At 45.4% G+C, this 11,737-nt stretch overlaps 1 protein-coding gene across 1 annotated transcript in view; it reads right to left on the bottom strand.

Annotated features, from left to right (window-relative positions):
* Window positions 1–3,021: 3,021 nt before the first annotated feature.
* The window catches only part of ISM1 (isthmin 1), a 74,319-nt gene continuing 65,603 nt past the window's right edge, over window positions 3,022–11,737 (bottom strand). Inside the window, exons 4-6 of the mRNA XM_030310106.1 lie at window positions 11,344–11,487; window positions 7,777–7,866; window positions 3,022–3,961 (exon numbers count right to left, since the gene is read on the bottom strand). Of these exons, the coding sequence (XP_030165966.1) occupies window positions 3,444–3,961; window positions 7,777–7,866; window positions 11,344–11,487 (752 nt within the window). The 3' untranslated portion in view covers window positions 3,022–3,443. The remainder of the gene's footprint in view (window positions 3,962–7,776; window positions 7,867–11,343; window positions 11,488–11,737) is intronic.

Below are 11,737 nucleotides of genomic sequence, written 5' to 3'. Positions count from 1 at the left end.
CTAGAAATGTTGAGTTCTGTTACTGACCCAACTGGAGCAAGGGCTCTGCTATAGGAGCAAGCATCCTCTTACAGAATGACAGAACCGAGCAGAATATGTAGAAATAAAGCCAGATCCTCTGTCTCCAATGTGAGATATCATAAGGGTTGATGCAGGGACATTTGGCAGATTTGAACAATTCGAGTAAAGGCAGAGTGAGTTAGAGAAAAACAAACACCAAACTGATCCTGTGAGTGCTGTTAAGACTTAGGAAGAGAGTAGAACAAGGGTTAAGGTTACAAACGTTGGCTTGGTGATTAGAAAGAACTGGCTTCAGCTGGCCCTGCCATTTATGGAGCATTTATGACGTTGGGCAACTTTGCTAACCTGGTTGGGCTTCTTTTTCCTCATCTGTAAAATGGATGTGATGCACTATGCTTGCCTCCCATGTTAATGTGAGATGCACAGAGGCACAAAGTGTGTGCTCAGGAAAGGGTGGCTAGTATAGTACCTATTCTTTGATCCCTGATGTTAGGCTGGAGAACTCTATCCTCTTGGCCGCTGAGCTACACAGGCAGAAACACCCCGGAGCCTGTAGTCATGGTGGACAACTGTAATGGGGCCAAAGAGAAAGTTCCGTTGTCCCTGTTCTCTTTCTCAACTTTCCCATGTGCAGCCACTAGAGGGCCTTGGGCATCTCTGTTTGCCACTATTGGCTTGCTCACATGGCACCCAGGAGGCCCAATGATTAGAAAAAAGACTCTTTTTCCAGCAAAGGAGCAAGAAATTTGATGAGAGTCATTTGTAGAGCACTTGTTGAGGGTCATATTTACAGGTGCTGTTGGTGAAGGTGCAGACAGCCTTCTCTGCTGCAGGCAAAGTTGGCCCTTGAGCACATGCTCCACTTGGAAGGAGAGAATTACTTGGGGCTACCAAGGGGCTGGCTTGAAGCCCTGTGCTGAATCAGACAAGGTTGCCTTGTCTTATTAGATAGCTGAGCAGAGGGGTCTGGCTTTCTGAACATCACTCATTGGCTTTGGGACTGACAACTAGCTTATCCTGATTAGAGGCAGACCATAGTTCCACAAATTTCCAGAGGTGTGACACTAACTTGTACTGGAGAGTAGGGATGTATTCAGTAGGCCAAAAGCTCGGGGACCTCTCTGCTCCCATTTCACCTCAACTTCCAACTCTCATTTCACTAGGTCAGCAAAGTCTGATATGAAAAGGCAAAGAGCCCATTGCAAACATTGCTCATATCAGTCATTCTCACTGTAGTAGGAAAGAGCTCTGTTCCTTTTTGTCTTCCAGGCTAAATCCTTAATAAAGACACCTTAGATATGGCTCCATAACTTACCACTCTTGTTCCTCTGCTTATCATTCTAAACATACTAGCCTTTGGGAAACACCAAGCTCATTCCTAATTCCTTGTTTTTGTTCTTTTTTTCTGACTCCAAATGCCTCCATTTCTCCCTCCATCTTTGCTTTATGAAATACCACACCTCCATTGGACTCGACAGGTACTTACCTGATTCCTGCCTCTGTTTTCCCATAGTACTTTGCATTTATCCTTAATAAAACATTTATCAGAGGGTTATTATACGTTTTTTTCTCTCCTCATTTGGTTGAGTTTCTCATGTGCTTCATTTCCAGTCTCTGCTTGAATACCTGTCTCAACAGGGAACTCAGCACCTCAAAAGTAATGCAATCCAATGCAACCAAATCTCTTTGCAAAAATAGTTTCCCTATTATAGAAACCAAATATGTTTCCCTGATATATAGGTGTATTGATTCTCTCCCTACCAGTTCAGTTACCTAAAATTCCTTCAGATGTCAATAGGCTAGGAAAAGAAAGATGGGTCCAGTGTGATATATCCCGCCCCCCCCCCCCCGAGTTTTGGTTTTCTCATCTGTAAAAGGAATAATCTGCATGATTAGTTCTACTTGCTATTGTAATTGCTGAATTTTGTCTGGAAGCAGCCCTGCTCACCTGGACTGTCTTAAACCTTTGCTCTGGCTTGGTTTTCTTAGCTCCTTCTTAGCTCTGAGGAGGCAAAAACTTACCTGTGGGTCAATGACTTCAGCTTCCTGGGGACTGGGTTGACGTTCTTGGTGCCAAAGATGCTGAGTTATACCACCCACCATCACATCAATCAATGAGCCTTTTATTCCTACCTGGTTTAGACCTTCCTCTCCCCCCTGCCTTGGAGTCCAGGGCTTACCAGGATTATTTATGGTATTTGTATCATAAATATTGGCAGGTAACACATTTATTGCAGGTAACACATTTTATTATGATTTTATTATATATTCTCTTTTCCTGGAGTTTTGCAAGTAAAGATTTCATAAGAACAAATTCTTTATTTGTCCTAAGTTCCACACTACAGAACCAGGTAATTGCTTGAAGCACAAGACTCAGTGACTCAATAAATACTTTACAAAAATAACGTAGTTTTTTCCCCTTTCTTAAAACATAAAAAAATTAGATTTTTTCTAAACATGAGTCCCCCTACTCTTTTTATATGTATTTACTGGGAATATATTGGTGGAGAAAAAAAATGTTACGATGGTATTAAAATAAAATAGATGAAATGAGATTTATGTTCTTTTACCATTTATTTTGCTTGTTTTTCTTTGGAAAAGTGCTACTATTTTTACATCTGACCTTCCTGCAGCCTTCTGAACCTACTAAGACATGAGCAGAACGTCTCCTACTCTGAAGCCTTTCAGTAGAATTATAGCATTATGCTAATATTGGCCTTTTATTTTAAAGCCTATTTAAAACCAGTCATCAGATTTGCCCCTAAAATACCCATGTGCCCCCCACCCCCTATCCAATCTTAGGCAAGGGCATTTTGGAAGCTGAGACTCCAGCAAGGTCCCTCAGGACTAAAGAATATTTGTTTTTAGGTGGCCGTTTTCTTATTTTGATACATTTATGTTGAGTTATTTAGTTTTTCTTTTTTTAAATCATTACAAAATTCCCTTTCTCTCCCACCTCCGGAAGCCCCTGTCTGAATTCTCACAGAAGGGATTAAACAGTTTCACAACTCCAGCGAAAAAGTTTATGCTTAAGTCACATTCATATTAAATAAGTTATATATAAAAACTGCTTATAACGTTTACAACTCAGTCTTTTCCTCTTTGCTTCTCTAGAAAACATTGGATCGGGGTGTGAGTTGAATCTCACCCACTATGGCTTCCAGGTTCTTCTGGCTTCTTTGTCCTCATCCTCCTGCTGACATCGCCCCTTGGAGGAATTTCAAGGAGCTCTGTGGGCATTTCAGATGGCAAGGTGGCTTCAGATGGCAGTCACCTGGGGCTGGTGCACACCCCTAGTGTAATTTATGAAAAATACCCATGTGGTATATACAAATATACATGTATGCGGATAAGAGGGGCGCTGCCCAAGCGGTAGATCAGTGTAGTGCATTTGTGTCACAAATACCCGAGGTGGCATCTCCTTAATACTCCCTGGCCTCTTGGAACTGCTTAATGTAATCTTCATCCGAGGGGCTCTCTGTGCACTTCTGTCCATTGTTGGGAGGCCGGGCCTCGTTGTATCTGCTCCAGTCACCCTTGCAGATGATCCAGGGCAAGACGTCCACCTTGTAGTGGAGCTCAGCTGAGAACTCAGTGCTGATAAGGTTGGGCGTCCCAGCCCCTTTGCCCCTGGTGATGAGCTGCATGTTGTCGCCATAGCAACAGTGCTGGGCGGCCAGCGTGGTGCTCTCCAAGGACAGCATGGAGCGAATGCAGTACCGGGCCGTGGGCTTGTAGATCTCTAGCTTCTCTTTGGGCCCACTGGCGTCCTTCCAGCGGAAGTCCTTGCGCTTAATGCGGTCAAAGATGTCCGCAGTGCTGTAGGCCACCTCTGTGGGGTAGGAGCAGGGGCAGCTGGGCAGGTCATTGATCACCTTGTGCATGTACTTCTTTAAGAACTCACTTTTGCAGCTCATCCATCGCTCGCAGCTGTCCGTGTCTGAAAAAGACCAGGGAGAAACCCTCTCACTACATGCAAAAGGGGAAGCAGGTTAAGGCTGAGGTCAACTCCTGCCCTCCCAGGGGCAACCCCTGCAGCCCCCTGGAACCACCAGCCTTTGGTTGGCTTGTTCACCTCCCTTGAACTTGGGAACTTTATTCACAAGGCAACCCCCTCTCCACTGTATACTATGAAAAATTTTCAGACACATAGAAAAGTAGAGAGAATACATTTAAGCAGTGACTACCTATATGCCATCACCCAGATTTAACCACTACATTTGCTTCATCTTTTTTGTTTTTTTGAAAATATATATTATCCTTGAGTTTTAGTAGGCATCTGGGGGGAAAAAGGAGGATATGGGGATAACCACAACCCCCTTATCACCTATGACAAAATTAACAATAATTCAGAGGGCTATTTTGAATCTGCTCTTTAAATAAGTGGTGACAAGGTAAGGCAGAAAGTACCTCCAGGGGAATTTATAGAAACAAGTTTTATTTGTGCCCCTCACTCACTGGTTTAAACTAGAGCCATGGCCTGATCTCTTAACCATGGGTACCGAACAGCGACGACCACTGCAAGCAAATCCATATAAGATGCCTCAAAGAGGAAGGGGCTGGCCCCTGCTTTTAGGGCACCTAACATTTAGGCCAGAGGCCATTGACCTGAAGAACCCACCCTGGTGGTGTTCTATTTGGACCTTACAATATTAAAAAATATTGAATTAATTGCCAATGAATTAATAAATTATTGAATTAACTTAAGACTTAGGTGATTCTAGTTATTAATGTGGATTCCTGGTTTTATTTGAAAAACCTAAAGATATGTTTATGCTGGTCCTGCACTGCCCCAAGGGAACAGGCGTCATGAACAGGCAAACAGTGGCGAATGTTGCACAAACCAAGGTTGAGCAGAAAAAATCTGCTGGGGTTGTCTGGGGGTGGGGAAACATTCAGCGTCACCAGAGCAGAGGTTATAGGGAATGAGTTTAGGCTTGTTTAGATGGCCCTAGGGAACTGCTGAAGGCTTCTGAGTGATAGCGAGCTATTAGCTAAGCTGTACAATAGGAAGATACATTCAGAGCTGATATCTGTCATAAGAGTCCAGGTGGGAAGGGAGGGGATGGAAGGGATCAAGAGTGGTCAGAGAGTTAGGGCTGCTGGGCCTTGGTGGGCTTGAGGGTAAAGGAGAAAAGACTTTAGGAGTGACTCCTCAGCTCTGACCCCAGGTGCCTGGGAGACTGGTGGTGTCCTAGGAGGGAATCAAGAGACTAGGACGGGGGTAGGGTTGGGAGGGGCAGTTTGGAGGAGGGTTCAGGCTTCTCTTCAGTGGAATGAGGAGGAGAGATATAGGGCATCTCTCAGGAGCTCAGAAAGGCCTGGCCTAAGATAAAGAGTGTGGGGTCTTGTGTTGGACTGCCTGGGATCAACTTTCCGCTCAATCGTTTGGTAGCTCATGACCTCGAGCACAATATTCTCCCTCACTGTGATTCAGCTTTCTCATCTCTACATTGGGGATGAAAATAATGCCTGTCTCATAAAGTGTGCTGAGGATTAAACTAGAACACAGGGAGTACCCAGCACGCACAGGACCGGGGTGCTGCCTGAGGGCATGTGCGAAGGCTCCATTCGGACCTGAGCTCTGAGACTCCACCCCTGTGGAGCCCCTGACTGAACAGTAGTGAGAGCATGCAGGCCTCCTCCTGGGAAATGTGTGTCTGCAGAACCAGTGAGGGTCTCTTTCAGAGAGCACGGTCTTCAGAAACAAAGTTCAGTGAGGTGCTAGAAAATGGCTTTGTTATTATCCTTCTAGTGTGGAAGGTCATCATAATTCATGTGCCTATAGAACATGCATTGACTTATTTTTATCAAACTTATGTAGATGTTCAGTGTGATGGGCATGCTCTAAATGCTTTGCAAATACTAACTCATTTAATTCTGCAATAACTCTATATGGCACTATTACCTCAGACCATTTTACATATCAGATAACTGAGTCAGTACAAGGTTAATAAATGACCTTGTGCAAATCAAGCTTTGTCCCATCTCTGCTAGGCATCTTCTGTTTGGGGTTTTATATCCTCATTCCATGTTTTTTCTTGCTCTGGAAGGTTTTTCTTGCTCTGGAGTCCTCAGTGGATTGCATCAACACACTCCTTGAGCCCTGACTTCTTTTTGGGTTGAGCCAAGGGGAGGACCTGGCCAGAGACCAGGGGAAGAGAGGAGAGCGAGGTCAAGGTATTTGTTCCCGTGTCTCCTCCCTTGCTACTGCAGGTTGGCTACATCCTTCTTTAGCAACAAGAGTGCTGTTGGTAACCCTCTCCACACGGCTGTGGATTGTGGTAGCCACTCCTCCCCCTGCTCCCTTCAGGCCAAGGGGCAGTAAGGGCTCCCCACTGCTCTGTACGGCCCCGTATATCCCCTTCTTGGTTTCCATTCTACCCTGCTCACACCTTTGCAAACAGACCCTCATCAAATGCTCTTCAATTATCTGTTCAGTGTGCCATGTTTGTTCATGCCCAGAACCTGACTGATACCCAGTCCTACTTGTGTCTGTGAGTCCTCAGTCGTATCTCAGGTGTGACTTTGCACAACAGGACCCATCCTCCCAACAAAGCAAGAAGCTGCCTGTCCGTAGGGTGTGCAATATGGAGAGACCCGAGAAGCTCTCTGCCCCGCAAAGACAATCTTTGTTGCTCTACTATTTTATGTAAATGTCCCACATTTAGTCTTTAATTTTGGTGTCGGGGGAGTCAAATGCATAGTGTTTGCAGAAGGCTCCTGCGAAAGGTAGCCTTGTGTGTGTGTGAAAGACTGAGGTGGAACCCCCGGGTGACACAGAATTTCCACACTGCCTCCAGTTTGGCTGAGGAGACAGGGCAAAAGTGAAGAGGCTAAGAAAGACTTTCTGGGTGACACGAAGAAGTGTGACAGAAGGAGTCTCATCTTTCTGCAATAAAGAATTGCACCCCAAAGCATGTGAAGCTATTTTTAAAAAGGAAGCTTTCACCTCACACCTGAGTAGTCACTTTTTTTTTAAATTTTTTTAACGTTTATTTATTTTTGAGACAGAGCATGAATGGGGGAGGGTCAGAGAGAGAGGGAGACACAGAATCTGAAACAGGCTCCAGGCTCTGAGCAGTCAGCACAGAGCCTGATGCGGGGCTTGAACTAACGGACCGCGAGATCATGACCTGAGCTGAAGTCAGCTGCTTAACCGACTGAGCCACCCAGGTGCCCCCTGAGTAGTCACTTTTAATTTTGTCTGGTTCGTGCTTATTGTGTTTGGTCTAGCACTTTCTGGCAGATGAGGAGCAGGGTATGCCGAAAGGTTACAAAAAAATTGATGGGGTAGAGAGAGGCAGGTATAATGCCAAGAAAGTTCCCTTTTTCTCTCCGTCCCTCCTTTTGCTGCAGAACTGAGATCAGCATTTCCTGACTTCTTGGGGACACTCAGTGAGGCCTGTGAGAAGAGACCCCATGCAGCCTGAGGCCCTACTGAGGCTGACTCTGTGTTCAGGGAGAGCAGTCCTGTCCCACTTCTTGCCACGGAAGCTGTGTAGCAAGCAAGGCAGACCCAGCCGGCTGCTCTGCTCAGGCTGGTCTGGGAGGCCCGGGACTGCTCTCTCCTGCTCGGACTGTATTCAGGTAGCAAGAAATGTGCTGGGAGAATTGGACCCCATAAGAGGAAAACAAAACACTTAAATGGATCCCGGGATGGGACAGCACTGCAAAAGCAAAAGGAATCACCAAAACATTAAATCAATATTTGAATAAAAAACCAAAAGGGGCGGGGGAGAAAACTCTCCTTACCAACTTCAAACAGCTTGGTGGCGTTAAACTCCTCGCTTCCCGCAAGCAGACTCACTTCGGTGGCAGCTGTCCTGAAGGTGTCTTCGATTCCTAGACACAGACAGGAGCTCATTTTCCCCTAGTTTTATGGAAAAAGTTACCCTCCACACCCCCCCCCCCCCAGCAAATACAGAAACAAATACACCTGAACAAAGCTTTTTTGTATTCATGACCACTCCTGGGTAGGAACTTGCCAGTGGAGGAAACAGTAAAAAGCAGGTAGTAGAGCATAAAATATATTAAAACCCCAGATACCATTTGCAGCATGAAATCAGATCCAAATGTGCCTGAATTAGCCTTTTTTTTTTTTTTACCATATTTTTATTTTTTTAGAGAGAGTGCAGTGTAAGTGGGGGAGAGGGGCAGAGGGAGAGATAAATCTTTTTTTTTTTTTTTTTTTTTTTTGAGAGAGAGAGAGAGAGAGAGATGGAGCAAGTGAGCCTGGGGCAGAGAGAGAATTCCAGGAGAGGCAGAGGGAGATAGAGGGAGAGGGGGAGAGAGAGAGATAGAGAGAGAGAGAAGCAGGGCTTACCCCAAGCAGGATTTGTGTTTACCTAAAGCGGGGCTCGAGCTCACCTGATGTAGGACTTGAACTCACGAACCATGAGACCATGACCTAAGCCAAATTCATATGCTTAATGACTGAGCCACCCAGGTGCCCCTGAATGAGTCTTAAGGAACTCATTCACTAGGCCCAGGAATGGGGTTTGGGGCAGTGGGGGACACATGTCTGCAAGGCTGTCTGTCTGCTGGTGTCAGGGTGACAAACTGAACTAGAGGCAATGGTTAATATTTTGTCTAGTGGCCAATACCAGTTTTAAGGACTGACTGGGTTAAAATTATAACTAGTCTGGTGACGTTGCAGAAGCCTCTTTACCTTTGTATGCCTCAGCTTTTGCATCTGTAAAATGGAGAGAAAGAAGTGCCCCACCTCATAGAGCTGAATGCATTCAACAAATTATGTGTAAAGAAAGCACGGTAGTTAAGCAGTAACTGTTGGTTGAGAGTTTTCCCTGGTTGAGAAAACCAGTTTTCCCTGGTTGGTTGAGAGTAGCTCATTTTGAGGATGTAGCAGTCCACAACTAAAGACCAGATACCTCAAATTCTAGGACTTTCAGCATTGACAACGATGCTTCAAAAGAATACGCCGACCTTGTCATTACTTGCTCTGAGGGACTGAACTCAGCTTGCCTCATACTTCTTGGTTCCTCTTTCATCCCCAAACTACCATTCCCATCCAGGCTTCCCTTACAGACAGGAATCCTGTGCTAGCTGAGGCATCCAAGGAGGCTGGAGTGGTGGAGAGCCTTGGCTGCCTGCTAGGTGTGACTTGATTTCCTTTAAGGGGCTCTCTCTGACTTTATGTGAGGCCCCTTGAACTTATTTGTAGGGTTGACTTAGGGGACAAACTTTTACAGGGTAATCACTGCCAGGCTGGGGAGATTGCCTGCCCCACGACTCCTTCCAGTAAGGCTGAGAATCAACAAACCAAATAAAGAAAAAGATCCTGTAAAAAAAAAAAAAAAAATCCTTCATGAAGCCCTGAAAACCTGGAAGGCCGAGGAACAGAGAGGCAGAAAGGATGGAAGGAGGGCAAGATCAGATGAGAAGAAAATGTATGAACAGTGCTGCTGGGCATGCTGCTCTTGGTGGTGAGAGAAAATGAGAAGGAAACATTCAAAATGGTGGCAGAGAAACATTCACAATGGTGGTCACCAGGTGGTAGACTTGGATCCGGATGCCAGCCTGGGAAAAGAAATAACAGGCAAGCCCCCAAGCCCTGACAGTAAATGCCATCTGTATCCATGACTGGCTGAGCCCCATATCCTTCCTCCTGGTGGCAGTGGAATAGTTTAATGGTTAAGAACATGGACTCTGGAACCAGACTGCCTGGATTCAGATTCAAGATTGATCACTTGCTGCTTGTGTGACTCGTACAAGTTAATCCCACGCCTGTTTCCACAGCTGTCAAGTGGGTACAATAGTAAATACTTATTTCATGAGGCTATTGCAAGGATTAAATGAAATAATGCCCCAAAAGACCTAAGAAATTGGCTTGATACTTAAGTCCTCAAACAATCCTATTCTTCATGATCTTCATTACATTTTGTTTTCCTTCTTCACCATCTTCGCTTTATCTTCATCTTCGCCTTTGTTTTCTTGTTTTATCTCATCTCCATCATCATCATCTTCTTCATACTGTCCTTCTCTCCCTTCTTCCTTTTCTTCATGTATTTCTCCTCTTCCCCCTTCTCATGTTATTATTATTTATTGGTATATTTTGTACCCACCTAAATCCCATCACACCAGACTTCCAACTCAGCTTCATTACAGTGAGCATAGGAAAGATCGGGAAGAGCATCTTGATGGTTGCTCCATTTTCTGAAATCCACCTGCATGGCTGACATGGAGCCCAAGCTGCCGCTTGTTAAACGTCAGCCCCATTTTCTACACATGCCCCTTTGCTAACAGACACATGTCCAGTCTGATCCTTCCTCTCTCCCCTCAGAAACCCCTTTGCTCTTTCACTTCTTTTCTGTTTCAGATCTCAGCCTTATGGTCTGACAACCAAGTTTCTAGGAGTAGGAAAAGGAAGTCTGGGGGTGCAGGGATCTAGTTTTCTGCCTCTGATAGTCATCTTTCAGATGAAGCCATTTGGAATGTACAGTTTATTGGAAGAACCTGAGATATTATTTGAAGCTGGCATTCTACCTGGCAACGGGAACGCAAAAGTAAATGTAAAACTGCAGATCAGGAGCTGGTAAATTTTTTTTGTAAAGGGGCAGAGAGTAAATGTTTTGGCTTTGTGAGTCACATGTAGTCTTGGTTGCATATTTCTTCCCCTACCCCTACTCACCCTCCTCTCCCTCCGTTTCCTCCTCCTCTTTCTTCTCCTCCTTCTCCCCTTCCTTCTTCTTGACCCTTTAAAAATGTGTAGGCCATATAAAAACAGGCCACATTTTGACACCCAACTGCCACAGACAGTCACAATTATTCTTTTACCCCCAATGGCCTCTCTCCAATTGCAATTAGTTTAGTTTTTAAAACACTGACAATGCAGTTTAAAGGGATAATTAACTGCCAGGTTTCCTCCGTTTCCTCCCTTGGAGGCTTCAGCAACTCTCACACATCACCGACAGGGCTACCTGCATGGTTCTCCTGTATGTGGCTGTCAATCCACTCATCCTGGCTTCCTTATCAGACCACACATGTCTGTCTGCGTCTCTTCAAGGCACAACAAATCCCACATCAAAGTCTCAAGTTAAACAGAATCCCCCCTTTAAATTAAACAAGTACACTGTGGCATTGCATTCTAGGTCATGGCTATAGCGATTGTGCATAAGGCTCAGAAAACCCATCTTTTCATCCATTCAGCTCATTATGCTTGTGTTAGCTCTTGTTGTTTCAGCCTGGTCAGAATTCTTACTAGGGAAATGGTTGTCTTTTAGAAAGTCACTTTCTCTAAGGCTTAAAAATAAGTTGAAAACTTCCCCCCGAACTTGGAGCCACTCCCCTGTGTATACCAACCTGGGCAGTTTGGACGATCACATGTCCTAGATTCTGTTGCGGTACATGCGTAGCCACAAGACCTAGTCCGTTTCTGGTTGCCGTTCCCACAGGTGACACTGCAGACAGACCAGAGACTCCAGTCGCCCTCACCATCTGTGGAATCTGGAAGGGAGCCAGGGATACGGTCACCAGCCTCGCCCAAGGAGTCCCCAAATCCCTCTTGTCAAGCAGCCTGCCAGTTGTCTTCTTCCATCGTTCTCACTGTTGGAGAGGACTAGATGCCGGCTGGAGGCAAAAGGCTTATGGCTCCAGGGTTCATTCTAGGGATTAGCTTCATGAGAGCACGACTCTGTCTGAGGTTTTGAGCACTGTGGTGGTCAGCACACAGCCAGGGCCTGACTCCTAGAAGGTG

Source organism: Lynx canadensis, chromosome A3, assembly GCF_007474595.2.
Source record: "Lynx canadensis isolate LIC74 chromosome A3, mLynCan4.pri.v2, whole genome shotgun sequence".
In the NCBI taxonomy this organism is placed as follows: Eukaryota; Metazoa; Chordata; class Mammalia; order Carnivora; family Felidae; genus Lynx; species Lynx canadensis.
This window is presented reverse-complemented; position numbering and strand designations above follow the sequence as displayed.